The sequence below is a fragment of the Hemiscyllium ocellatum genome, chromosome 11 (genome assembly GCF_020745735.1).
Source record: "Hemiscyllium ocellatum isolate sHemOce1 chromosome 11, sHemOce1.pat.X.cur, whole genome shotgun sequence".
Classification (NCBI taxonomy): Eukaryota; Metazoa; Chordata; class Chondrichthyes; order Orectolobiformes; family Hemiscylliidae; genus Hemiscyllium; species Hemiscyllium ocellatum.
In genome coordinates this window covers 71,809,015-71,820,990 of record NC_083411.1, presented here as the reverse complement: position 1 = coordinate 71,820,990, position 11,976 = coordinate 71,809,015, and the positions used below count along the sequence as shown (strand labels likewise).

Sequence of the window (11,976 nt, the reverse complement as noted above, 5' to 3'; positions counted from 1 at the left end):
TAAACAATATTTTGGCTCAACGCTATTTTTAAAAATGCAAACGAGTCTACCGAGTGCTATTTTAATGGATGCAGAGAAATAAGTTACAAGTTATGTTCTGAAATTGTCCTGACAATGGGAAACGATTAAATCGATCGATCGTAGCATAAACTGCTCAAATTCCCAACCGGCAGGATCCCGGAGGGGCGGGTAGGGGACTCAGGCCACACTGGTAGGGGGGTTTGTCTCTCACGATAGCCCCCCGGGGATCCGGGAGAGCCTGGGAGTGTACCAGCAACGCTGAGGCCGGTATTGAGCGCACAGAGCTGTGTGTGTGTGTGTGTGGGGGGGGGGGGGGGGGGGAGGTGGCAAAGGCTTGAGGGTGAGAGGCTTGGGGCTGTATTCCTGATCCCGGCTCCGCAGGAGGGCCCTGGTTACAGCCGAGAGGGGGACTGTGCCACCCCGACGTGAAAATGCAGGGTATGCTGATGTGAAGCAGCCCAGGGGTGCGCGGAGGGCCGGTTCCCGTCCTGAACTCTCCCCGCATCTCACAAACTCTGACTGAGAGAGAGAGAGAGCAGCTTTGGAGTACACAGCAAGGTCCCGCCGCCCGCAGCAGAGAGGACGAGTTGGGAATGCGGGAGTGCATTCCCAAATGCGGATGGGAAACAGATGGCTGTCGGGTGCCGAATGTACATCTCCCAGCCTCTGGTTTCAGATTTACTTTGCAGAGGCGCTGGGACTTGTTTTTAAATCAAGACTGGGAACACATCTCCCGGACAGAGATGGCAGACCCCGCTTAGATAGGTCAGTCACCTCTCAAATTCGTAAGGAGCTACACAAACACCTGGAAACACTGGGTAAATGATGTCTGCACAGTGATGGTTACGAATTGAAAGGGACAGCTTGGCTGGAGGTTTCTGACCAGCGAAAGCGTGAGAAAAAATTTGGGGTCCCCTTTTAAATCTGATCCACTTGTATGGACGTTTCCATACACTTCTACACGTACACCCTCTATGTATCCCATCTACAGTGTATAGAGAAAGCAATAACTGCTTATTTGGTCATTTCCCTTTGTAGATGGGTTATTTTCCAAGACTGGTCTTGTCACAGGAGGTGGTGGTAATCAGAGCATGCCCACAGTTTTATACGGTTCCCCAGGTAGACAGGTATGACTGCTAACAATTAACCCCCCACCCCCCCTCCCCCCTTGCAGTCAGTGCTAGGGAAGAGAGCGCTTCCTTCAGGATAATTAGAGCAGCTTCGCTCGCTCAAGGCTCCCCTGGTGTGCTGCTATTGGCTTGAGTTTGACAGGCGCTGAGCTCCACACTTGGCACTGCAGGGGAGACCCTGGAGGAGCGAGAGGTCCCCTTGCCCAGGAGTGATGCAGAGAGCGCGGCATCCAGTCCAGCCCTTGCACTAAACTGGGATGGGACTCACTCTGGGACTCAGGCTCCATCTCCTCCTCACTCCGCCGGCTCGTTCCGGCCGCGCTGTTGCGAGCGGATCCCCTCGAGTGGCGCCTGGCCGATGGTGACGGCCCGATGGCTCTGAGCTCTCGGGCGCACGCTTTCTCGGTGGAGTCTCTGGTGGGGAACCCTCTGAAGAGGAAACTTGAGGACGGCGAGGATGGGAAGGCGAGGGAGCGGCCCGGCGGCACGCTGAAACAAGCCCAGAGCTCCAAGCAGAGGGACGAGCAGCGAGCAGGTCGGTCACCCTTGTGTGAGAGCCATTGAATAACAATCCCGCCCAACCCTCAGTACCAGCTCAGTGCCGTGCTGGGAGTCTTGCAAAGGGACTGCCGTTCCCAATGAGCAGAGTTGGGTAGATTATTGTTCCTTCTGTGGCTCACCCCGGTTTGAAACTCGTTTCCCACCTTTTCGATCCTGCCTTTTCTCTTTCCCTTATTAACTTCAACCTTTCTCTGTTCTCCCATCAGTTGTGGAATCTAACTTTAATAGATTATTTTCAATTCGGCAGATTTTAATTCGCGCTATCCACCCAGACACGAGTTTCCACTTTCGAGGAGGTGAAACTGCAGGTTTTGAGACGAACGCAGTGAGATTCCTCGGCGTTGGACAGTTGTTTTGGATTCACACTAGTGTCAGTCCCGAGATTGGAAACACCGTTATCCCTCAGAACCAGAGAGCAAGTTTTATGTTGTATATCCACTGAATTTAGTCGCTCTAAGTGAAAGTTCACCCACTGGATGAGACGCAGGGGTCGATAATCTTCGTTTTGGGCGGGGGTGGAATTTAAGGTTAATCAATGGAAGCCCTGGACGTGGATTACTGAAGGGTTTGTTGATGGCAACATAGCTGTTTGGTATTTTGTTTTGCATGTGATGACCAGGGGAGGCGAGCAAGACCCGGAGTGGTCCCGGACCCACTTCCCCCGGAGGGGATTCCGAGGGTCTTCACCTGGAACTGCAGGGCTCCGAACTTTGGAAGCGCTTTCATGAGATTGGGACAGAGATGATCATTACTAAAGCGGGCAGGTGAGGAGAGAGAGAGAGCCTGAATCATAGAGTCATGGAGATGTACAGCACGGAAAAAGTCTTTGCGTGATAGAGAGAGGTTTCAGTTCAGAGGTTTAGCTAACGCCAGGCGCTAGCTAAATACAACAGAACCGGGAAAATAATTCTCAGTACATTTGGACAGCATTTATACTGTCTGGAAATGTCCGGCCTAGCTAATGGCAAGTGTGGGTTAGCAACCGGACTCCCAGATTAATGTCCTGGGAATGTCGAAGGGAATCCGGCCATTCGGTTTATCTAGTTCACACCGACCTTCCTAAGAGTATCCCACCCTGACCCAACCTCCCAACCCTAACCCTGCATTTCCCGTGGCCAATCCACCTCGCCTGCCCATGCCTGGCCGCTGTGAACAACGCAGCATGGCCAGTCCACCCACCGCTCGGGAGGAATTAGTCTGGCGGAGCCTGGGTCGGAACTCTGTCGGAGCCATCGCCTTTATCAGAGGGGCCGGGAGTCACAAAACGACGCTCCGCGTTTCTCAATCAAATCCCGAGCTCACTCGGATGAACTCCTCAATTAACCGATTGAGACCAACCGGGAAAGGGGGTTAGGGGAAGGGTGGTCCCGCCTGACTCCTTCTGGGTTTGATAAACCAGGCCGGTTGGAATGAGATTGATAACCCCCTAAACGAACACATGACATTCTAATCAGTTGACCATTCGGGATATATTTTGATTTCGTCCAGACTGGGCGACTTTGGGGTTCACTCAAAATTGTTGGGAAGTGTTAGGATTTGATCGTTCACTCCCTGCGGAGTGGAGTCACTCCCGGCGAACGGTTATAAATCCACAGAATCTAGAATCTCGTTGCATTACATTTGTAAAAGGGCGGCGGGTCCCCAGCAGCTGAATTAACGCGGTCGTTCTGAAAACAGTCAACTCCCCCAGTCCCTGTGAAGACGGTTCGGGGAACACAGGGGAAATAAAACTGCTGTCTAACGGTGCTGCTTTGTGCTTCAGGCGCATGTTTCCCGCCGTCCGGGTGAAAATCAAAGGTCTGGAACCGGCCAAGCTATATTACATTGCCATGGATATCATTCCCGTGGATTCGAAGAGATACAGGTACAGCAGCACAGAAAGCCATTAGCTACGCTTTGAGAGTGAAATGTTTTGAGGGATTTCTAACTCCGATGCCCGTGAAATCAGAACACAGGTCTTTCCTGTATATGCGGTCACATATTTTACTGAAAAATAAATCATTCGTGAACTGAACTTTTCAAATTCAATCGGAATTTTACCCAGCCAACGTATGCAACGTTTTTTTGCATGAGGAGTGGCTTTTTATTTGAGATTTTTTTTAAAAGAAAGGCTTTAACTGAAACAGCGACAGGATTGGACATCTCGAGAGTAAGCTTCGCCGCCTTGTTGAGCGCCAGGCGCTAGCTAAATGCAACAGAACCGGGAAAAGAATTCTGGAGATCTGATTTATTGCAAACAAAATAATAAAAAAAACAGAAAATGCTACCGTACGTTGACAGCGTCTGTAAATGCAGAGAGAGAGTTAACGTCTCAGATGAAATATAGCTGAGCGGAACTGAAGGATCGCTACAATTCAGAGCGAGACATTCAGACCGTGGTCTGTACAAAGTTAAAAATCACACAGCACCGGGCTATCGCCCAATTTGTTTATTTGGAAGCACTAGCTTTCGGAGGTTGACCTGATGAAGGGGCAGCGCTCCAAAAGCTAGTGCTTCCAATTAAACCTGTTGGACTATAACCTGGTGTTGTGTGATTTTTAACTTTGTCCACCCCAGTTCAACACCGACATCTCCACACCATCGTCTGTAAACCCAGCGAGAGCCAGCGCTGTTTCTTAGGGTGAGACCCGTCTCCCTTAATAACATCGAAATGGGTCCACCCACATTCGGGTTAACTGCCCTTCAGAGCTTTTCACTTCGGTCTGCTGCTGAGGGCACTGCTGGAGCCGTTACCTCGCTGTTAACTGCTGGAGGAGACTTGTCCCCGGGTCCCAGGTAGCGATCTCAGGTATGGAGATACCTAGAAACTCAGTTACTGCGGAGACTGTACACCTTGCCAAAGGTCAAAGGGAGATTTGACAATGTTCAAAACGATTTGACGAAGTGAACACAGAAAACTCCCCCCTCTCCAGGTCACAGCAGGGTCAGAATACTTAATGTTAACCAGGAGGGCTATCATTATGTACCCAGCGAGTTGTTCTGATTGGGAGGATGGAGGTAGGATAGGTGTTAATTCTCAATTCGGTAATGGTGTCTAAAACTGAACGAGATAAGTAATCGGAGAGAACTATTACAGCATTACAGGGGATGGGCAGGCTTTATTAACAGCTGTTTCAAAGATTAGACACAGGCGCGATGGGCCGAATGTCCTCCTTCAGTGTTACATTATTCTTTTATCTTTAATATTTGCTGCTGGCTGCCAGATTATCCCACAGCCCGCCCTTGCCACTCTCCGCGGACAGTCACTCTTTGTGTGGGGTCCTGCAGGTATGTCTACCACAGTTCACAGTGGATGGTGGCCGGAAACACCGAACAGTCTCCGTTAACCCCCCGCCTCTATATGCACCCCGACTCGCCAGCTTCCGGGGAGTCCTGGATGAAACAGATCGTCAGTTTCGATCGGGTGAAACTTACTAACAATGACATGGACGAGAAGGGACATGTAAGTAATCAGTATTAAAATCTCATCTAATTCATTCATGTCCCTAAAACAGTAACATTTCACAACCTCAAATATTGTATGTGGTCAAAACTATTGATGAAAGTGTCTATATGTGACGATGTGTGTTTTTGTGACAGTATATGATACTGTGTTAATGTGTATGTTGTGACAGTGTGGGTGTGAATGTTTATGCATGTGAGAATGCAATTCCCTATGTGCGTTTGTGATAGTGCGGTGTGAGTGACGGTTTACATCTGTGACTATATGTGTATGTGAATGTGTTTCTTTTGTGCGATTGTAATGAGTGTGTGCATTGACGGTGTTTCTATGAACTGTCAGTGTAGTTTATGTGACAGTGTAGATATAGAACATAGAACAATACGGCGCAGAACAGGCCCTTCGGCCCTCGATGTTGCGCCGACCTGTGAACTATTCTCAGCTCGTCCCCCTACACTATCCCAAAATCATCCATGTGCTTATCCAAGGATTGTTTAAATCTCCCTATGTGAGACAGTGTTGTGATAGTCGATGTATGTGAAATCGTGTGTTTGTACAATGTGATATTGCATCAATGTGTGTGCCTCGACACTAGTTATGGCGGATCTAATTATAGCCTCTGCTTCACCGCCAACTCACAGTATCTTTTGACTCCCTTGTTGGATAAGAATTTATCAAACTCTGCATTAAAAAGACTCAATGACTGCATGTGACAATGTGTGTTTGCATTCACAGCTGTTTGTGTTTTTTGTGCAAGTGTTTGCATGTGGGACAGTATATATATATCTGACAGTGTGTATATCTGACAGTGTATATATCTGACAGTGTATATATCTGACAGTGTATAAATCTGACAGTGTGTATATCTGACAGCGAGTATGTATGACAGTGTATATATCTGACAGTGTGTATATCTGACAGTGTGTATATGTGACAGTGTGTGACAGTGTGTATATCTGACAGCGAGTATGTATGACAGTGTATATATCTGACAGTATGTATATCTGACTGTGTATGTCTGACAGTGTGTATATCTGACAGCGAGTATTGACAGTGTATATATCTGACAGTGTGTATGTCTGACAGTGTGTATATCTGACAGCGAGTATGTATGACAGTGTATATATCTGACAGTGTGTATGTCTGACGGTGTGTATATGTGACAGTGTGTATATCTGACAGTGTGTATGTCTGACGGTATGTATATCTGACAGTATGTATATCTGACAGTGTGTATGTCTGACAGTGTGTATGTCTGACAGTGTGATTATCAGACAATGTGTATGTTTGACAGTGTATATATATGGCAGTGTGTATGTCTGAAACTGGCTAGCAGGAAGTCACACTAAGGTGCTGGCGTAGCCTCAGAACTGCAGAATGCAGAACCAAAAAACGATTGTAGACAGATCAAAAAGTAAAAAATCAGAAGGAGACTGGATGAAACCTTGAGCAGGAGGGGTTTGCAGAGTTAAGAAGGATGAGTAGGAAAGTGAGAATTATTGAACAGCTCATTCCAAAAGTCAAACGGATGTATTGGATCGAATGGCCACCTGTGCTGCAGAATTTGTTCATTCAGTTTTTAGGTGACACATATTCTCTAGCTGGGGAGATTCGCTTATGTCAGGCACAAGTTGCGTTCTTGTACAATCTCAGATTCCGTTGCTGATCGTAGTGCGCTCCAACAGCCCAGACCGTGCTCCCGGCCTCTTCAGCACTGTAGATTTATCAATCGCTTTAATAATTGCGGTTTTATTTCAAAGTCTTAAAACAGAGATAAAATAGCAATAATCTGTTCAACACTCTTTGATAAATGTTCCTTAAAAAAATCGTTTTAAGACATTTCCACCGGCATTTGCAGATTATTCTCCAGTCGATGCACAAGTATCGTCCACGAATCCATGTGATACTGAAAGAAGCAGATGAGCACGTGTCTGTGAACCAGATCCTCCCGCCTCATGGAGTCCGCACATTCGCATTCCCTGAGACTGAATTCACAACTGTCACAGCCTACCAGAACCAGCAGGTAGGTCCCAGAGCGGGACACCGGCAGGCAGGAGAAAGAGAGAGAGAGAGAGAGGCTGATAGATTGTTAACACAGAAAAAGGCGATTGACAGGTTGTTGAAAGAGAGAGATTGATTGTGTGTGAGAGGCTGACAGATGAGAGAGATTAAGGTTGAGGGACAGTAAGACTGGTTAGGGACAGAAAAACTGTTAAGTTTTTAAAAGAGAGACTTTCAGGGAGTTGCCATACAGATAGTGACAGATAGGGAAGTATGTGTGAGGGAGACTGACAGGTAAGTGAGGGAGATTGACAGGAAGGTACAAGAGAGAGAAAGAAAGACTGACAGGTAGGTGAGCAAGAGACTGTCAACTTGTCGAGGGGGACTTTCAGGTAGATGTGTGTGACTGAGAGAGAGAGAGAGAGATTGGCAGTTTGGTGCCAGAGAAAGAGGGCGAGAAATTTAAAAAAATTGGTGTCAGAAAGATCTTGACAGGTCACAGAGATTGTAAGAGCGATTGGCAGTTAAGAGGTACGGAGAGAGAGAGGTAAGGAGAGCGAATGACAGCTGTTAGCAGGTTGGAGAGAATGACAGAACATTGGCAGCAGTGCCTTTCTTAGCAAAGGGACAGAATACAAGAGCACGGACGTTATGCTGGAATTGTGTACCCCTCTGGTTAGGCCACCACTGGAGGACTGGATGGGAGAAAGTGGGGACTGCAGATGTAGGAGATCAAGGTCAGCAAGTGTGGCGCTGGAGAAGCCCAGCCGGTCAGGCAGCATCGGAGAAGCGGGAGAGTCAACGTTGCGAGCGTCAGCCCTTCATAACATTCCTGATGAAAAACTTAGGCTCGAAATATCGACTCGCACACTCCGTGGATGCTGCCTGACCGGCCGTGCTTTTCCAGCGCCACACTTTTTGACTCTGGTAGACTGAGTGGGCAGTTCTGGTCACTACATTGTAAGAGGGAGTGTGATTGCACTGGAAAGGGCGCAGAGAAGATTCACCAAGATCCTGGCCTGGAGGCTCTGAGCTATGAGGAATGATTGACAGGGCTGGTGCTGTCTTCCTTGGTGCAGGGAAGCCTGAGAGGGGACCTGATAGAGATCTATAAGGGTTTGAGCAGCATAGGTTGGGTGGATAGGCTGACACGCTTTTTTCAAATTGTAGAGGGGTCAATAGCCAGGGGGCATGGATATAAAATGAGTGACAGAAGGGAGGTTAAGGAGAAATGTTGTGGGAGTCTGTAAGTCACAAGCTGAAAGGGTAATTTGGTTGGACACTCTTAGCAGCGTTTAGTTATTCGCTGGCATTGCTATAACTTGCGGGGCTGTGGACCTAGAGCTGGAGAATGAAAATTCTGCGGTCAGACCGTCGCTAACTGCTGTGGGCACGATGGGCTGAACGGCCTCATTTGCTGCTGTAAACAATATATCTATGAGCTTGATTGGCGACAGGATACTGACAGCTACAAGAGAGAGGAGCTGACAGGTAGGATGGGGAGAGAGAGGAACTCTGACAAATTGGAGTGAGGGGTGTGGTCATCTTGAAATGACAGTCTATATCACAAGAATTTAAAAGGTCAGATGGCGAAGAAGGCCCTTTGGTCCATCAAGTCTGTACTTTCTCTCCAAATCAGCGGTTCATTTCACACATTCTGTTACTTTCTTCCCCGTAACCCTATGCAGTCTTCCTTTTCCAAATAACCACCTAAATCCCTTTAGAATGCCTGAACTGCATCTGTCATCAACACAGACTGGGGACACGCACTCCACACCTTGCTGAGTGAAATCGCTTTCCCTCACGCCTGTTACCAGAAACTTTTAAATCTCTGCCCTTTCACAACCGGGGCCATCTCCGCCCGGTTTACTCGGTCCAGACTTCTCAGCGTTTTGGATGACTTTAGTCAGATCTGGTCTAAACCTTCTCTTCTGCGAGGGGAGCAGACGCAGTTTTTCCAATTCAATTCCTCACCCTGGAAACATTCCGGTGATGTATTCCTATTCCTTTTGCAAAGCCATTTCGTACCCCCACCCCGGCGTCACGTTGACGCTGATTGTACACATCTACAGAAGTATATCCGTACATGCATGGCAGTGCACCTTGTATACCTATACACTATTATTTGTGTATGTAAACCAAATTCTCTATACCTTTATGCATCCTTATTATTGGCTGTTTAATATTCCACAGTAATAATTCCCAATGCCAGCTTACCTCAATTACACATATTCTAACAACTTTAACTACACATTTCCATTAAGCTGTTTATAGTTTTATAATGAGCTGTCTGTATTTGCTGCTTACAGTAATTCCTTTAACTTTCCACTCCTTTCCTGCTCGGTTTATCTCTCTCCCACTTCCACATTTCGGCCGACAGCTCTAACCGTCGCGAATTAACCCGATCGAGCAGCCCTTATTCATAACTTCGTGTTTTCGGTCTTTTTTGTAGATTACAAGGTTGAAAATTGATCGAAATCCTTTCGCCAAAGGTTTTAGGGACCCCGGGAGAAACAGGTACACGCGCGCACGTTGGGGGGAAAAAAAACACCCTGGACTGTCGCTGGAACCGAAATGCGAGCAATGACATTTCAAGCAGTTTGTGAATATCCGGCTGGAGCATTGTGATGCTTTGTGGTAATGTCCGTACCTCTAGGATAGGAGGCCCGAGTTCAAGTTCCACCTGCTGAGATGTAGCCTAGCAGACTGATTTAAAACACAATATCCCAGGCAATTAGATTCAGAGTTAACCATTAAATCACAAATGGTGGGTAGTAACTGACTGATAATTAAAAGACGTGGGTGTCGATTAGATAAGTTAGTGTTCGAGGCCGTCCGGCAACTCTACCGTAACTTGTTCCACTTGCAGACACTCGTAACATCTTGTCATCCTTGCATTTAGAGTTAACCTGGAGCGAGTGATGGACAATTACCCCTGGAGGACCGTAGACTGCCGACCAAAGTTGGACTTTCCAACCTTTAACATCCAAAAACAAAGTACGTGTCATTTCTAACTCGAGTCTGCATGCAGCCGTGTAAGCTCAAAGTTTACCAAAGCTCACGGGATCAGAATGAATGCCCACCATCCGCTAGTTTGCTGATGCCACACCTCGCGTTGGCAAAACCTAACGGTCCCCTTTTGTTTGGAACTGACTGGAGTTTCTGTGTTGTGTTTTTGTTTTGTTTTATTCAGTTAGCTGCTCGGACTCTCGGCTGGGCGTCTCCTGCGGTGTTGGCCCGGTTCCTCTGGCCTCGGTATTCTCTCCGACCTGCTCCTTCCACATGAGCCCGGCTTCCCTGGGGATGAGCTGCCGGGAGAGCCCGCTGTGCGGCGTGGACGGCCCGCTCTGCTACAAGCTGGCGCCGGCCCCTCCTCAGGCACTGGCCTGGCCTCTCTACGACAGGCTGAGGGGGAGCGGCAGCGGCGACCTCCTGGCGGCGCCCAGCCCTCCGCCGCTCATGTTCCGCCTCCCCGCCTTCCTCTGCGGCGGCAAAGGGGCGGACTGCAGCAGCGGAGGCGGCGGCTCGCAGCTCCCGCTCGCCGGGCAGCCGCCGGGCGCCGTCTCACCGCAGGGCGTGTACGCCCCCCGCCGCCCTTACACTCTGCACGGCTACACGCCCCCCACGCTGACGGCCGGCCCATTGAAAGCGGCCGCTCGGGACACTGCAGCCTCTCCCGGTGACGGGCTCCTGGCGGCCAGGAGGGGCTTGAGAGGCGCCGCGCTGAGCCAGTGGCCGCAGACCGTGGAGCACAGCCTCTGACCCACCGCCTCTCGAGTCCGAGCTTCTGAACGGAGCGGGACCCCCCCCCCCCTCCGACTCAGTGAGGCTCGGAAAACGCGGGAAAATGCAATGCAGGAAAGCCCCCCTCCTCTCCTCAGGTGGCAGACAAGAGGGGCTGGGAGTTGAGAAGCTTCTCTTGAAAATAGAAGTCGCCGGAATGCACGCAGAACCAGGAATCGCTGCAGAAATTCGTTTTGCAAATAACCCTGTCGGTGGGATTTACATTGCCTTAAAAACAACCCAGCAACGGAAACTGTTGGCTTGGAAAGTAAAATAATCTCCGGAACTGTAAATAATATTCAATTAAAAAAACACACACACACAGCTTGTTGGATTCTTCGGTTCACACAAATCCTTTTTTTTTCTGGTCACAGGTTTTATTAAAACTGACAAATATTAGTTCAAGTGCGTTCCAAAACCTTGGCACTTACAGTTTCTTGAGTGTTACAACACAATGCAAGACGATTTAATTGCACTTAGGAGGCAATCCCAGTCTAACGCTAAGCCAGTCCACCCCCCAACATTTTGAGAAAAATACAGAACTGGGAACACTCAACCGGCCTGGCAGCGTCTGAGGAGAAAGGATCGTGCCCTGTCAATGACCTCTCCCTCTTTCCAGTTTTTTTTCATATTATTTCAGATTTCCAGCATCCGCCACATCTTGCTTTTTCCATTCCCGAAGTTGTTCGTCGGAAAGGTTGGAACACTTTTAGCAAAGTCTGCATATTTCAGGCAGATTTGAATCAGATGCCGATTTTCACAAAAAAAATCCTCAGAAAATTAGCGACTCCCTTAAACTGGCTCGCACCTCTTGTATGAGCCCACCGTAAACTTTCAACCATTTTATAAAGGTCCTGATCTTCATGTGTTTTATGACCACTCTATACCTCGGCGTTAATTATTTTGGGTCACATTTTTAACTGTCTGGATTGAGTGCCTGTATACCACACACTATAACATACAGCATCCTCGCATTGACTTGTAGAGAGCAGGGTCAGCAGCAGTGAAACATGGTGTGTCTATTTCCGGCAGCCTCACTTT

At 48.4% G+C, this 11,976-nt stretch overlaps 1 protein-coding gene across 1 annotated transcript; it reads left to right on the top strand.

Moving 5' to 3' along the window:
* The first annotated feature begins 1,523 nt into the window (after positions 1-1,523).
* Positions 1,524-11,177, top strand: LOC132820058 (T-box transcription factor TBX22-like). The gene is made up of 9 exons (XM_060831977.1): positions 1,524-1,686; positions 2,332-2,476; positions 3,475-3,576; positions 4,980-5,154; positions 7,010-7,174; positions 9,605-9,669; positions 10,055-10,149; positions 10,200-10,270; positions 10,312-11,177. The coding sequence occupies exons 1-9, from the start codon at positions 1,524-1,526 to the stop codon at positions 10,912-10,914; spliced, it is 1,584 nt and encodes a 527-aa protein (XP_060687960.1). The 3' UTR covers positions 10,915-11,177.
* The last annotated feature ends 799 nt before the right edge of the window (positions 11,178-11,976 follow it).

Excerpts from the sequence above, each read along its gene's own strand:
- LOC132820058 (XM_060831977.1), top strand. The coding sequence starts at position 1,524 with ATGGCTCTGAGCTCTCGGGCGCACGCTTTCTCGGTGGAGTCTCTGGTG. Across the intron at positions 5,155-7,009 it reads ACATGGACGAGAAGGGACAT|ATTATTCTCCAGTCGATGCA; the intron begins GTAAGTAATCAG and ends CGGCATTTGCAG. Across the intron at positions 10,150-10,199 it reads CTTTAACATCCAAAAACAAA|TTTACCAAAGCTCACGGGAT; the intron begins GTACGTGTCATT and ends GTAAGCTCAAAG.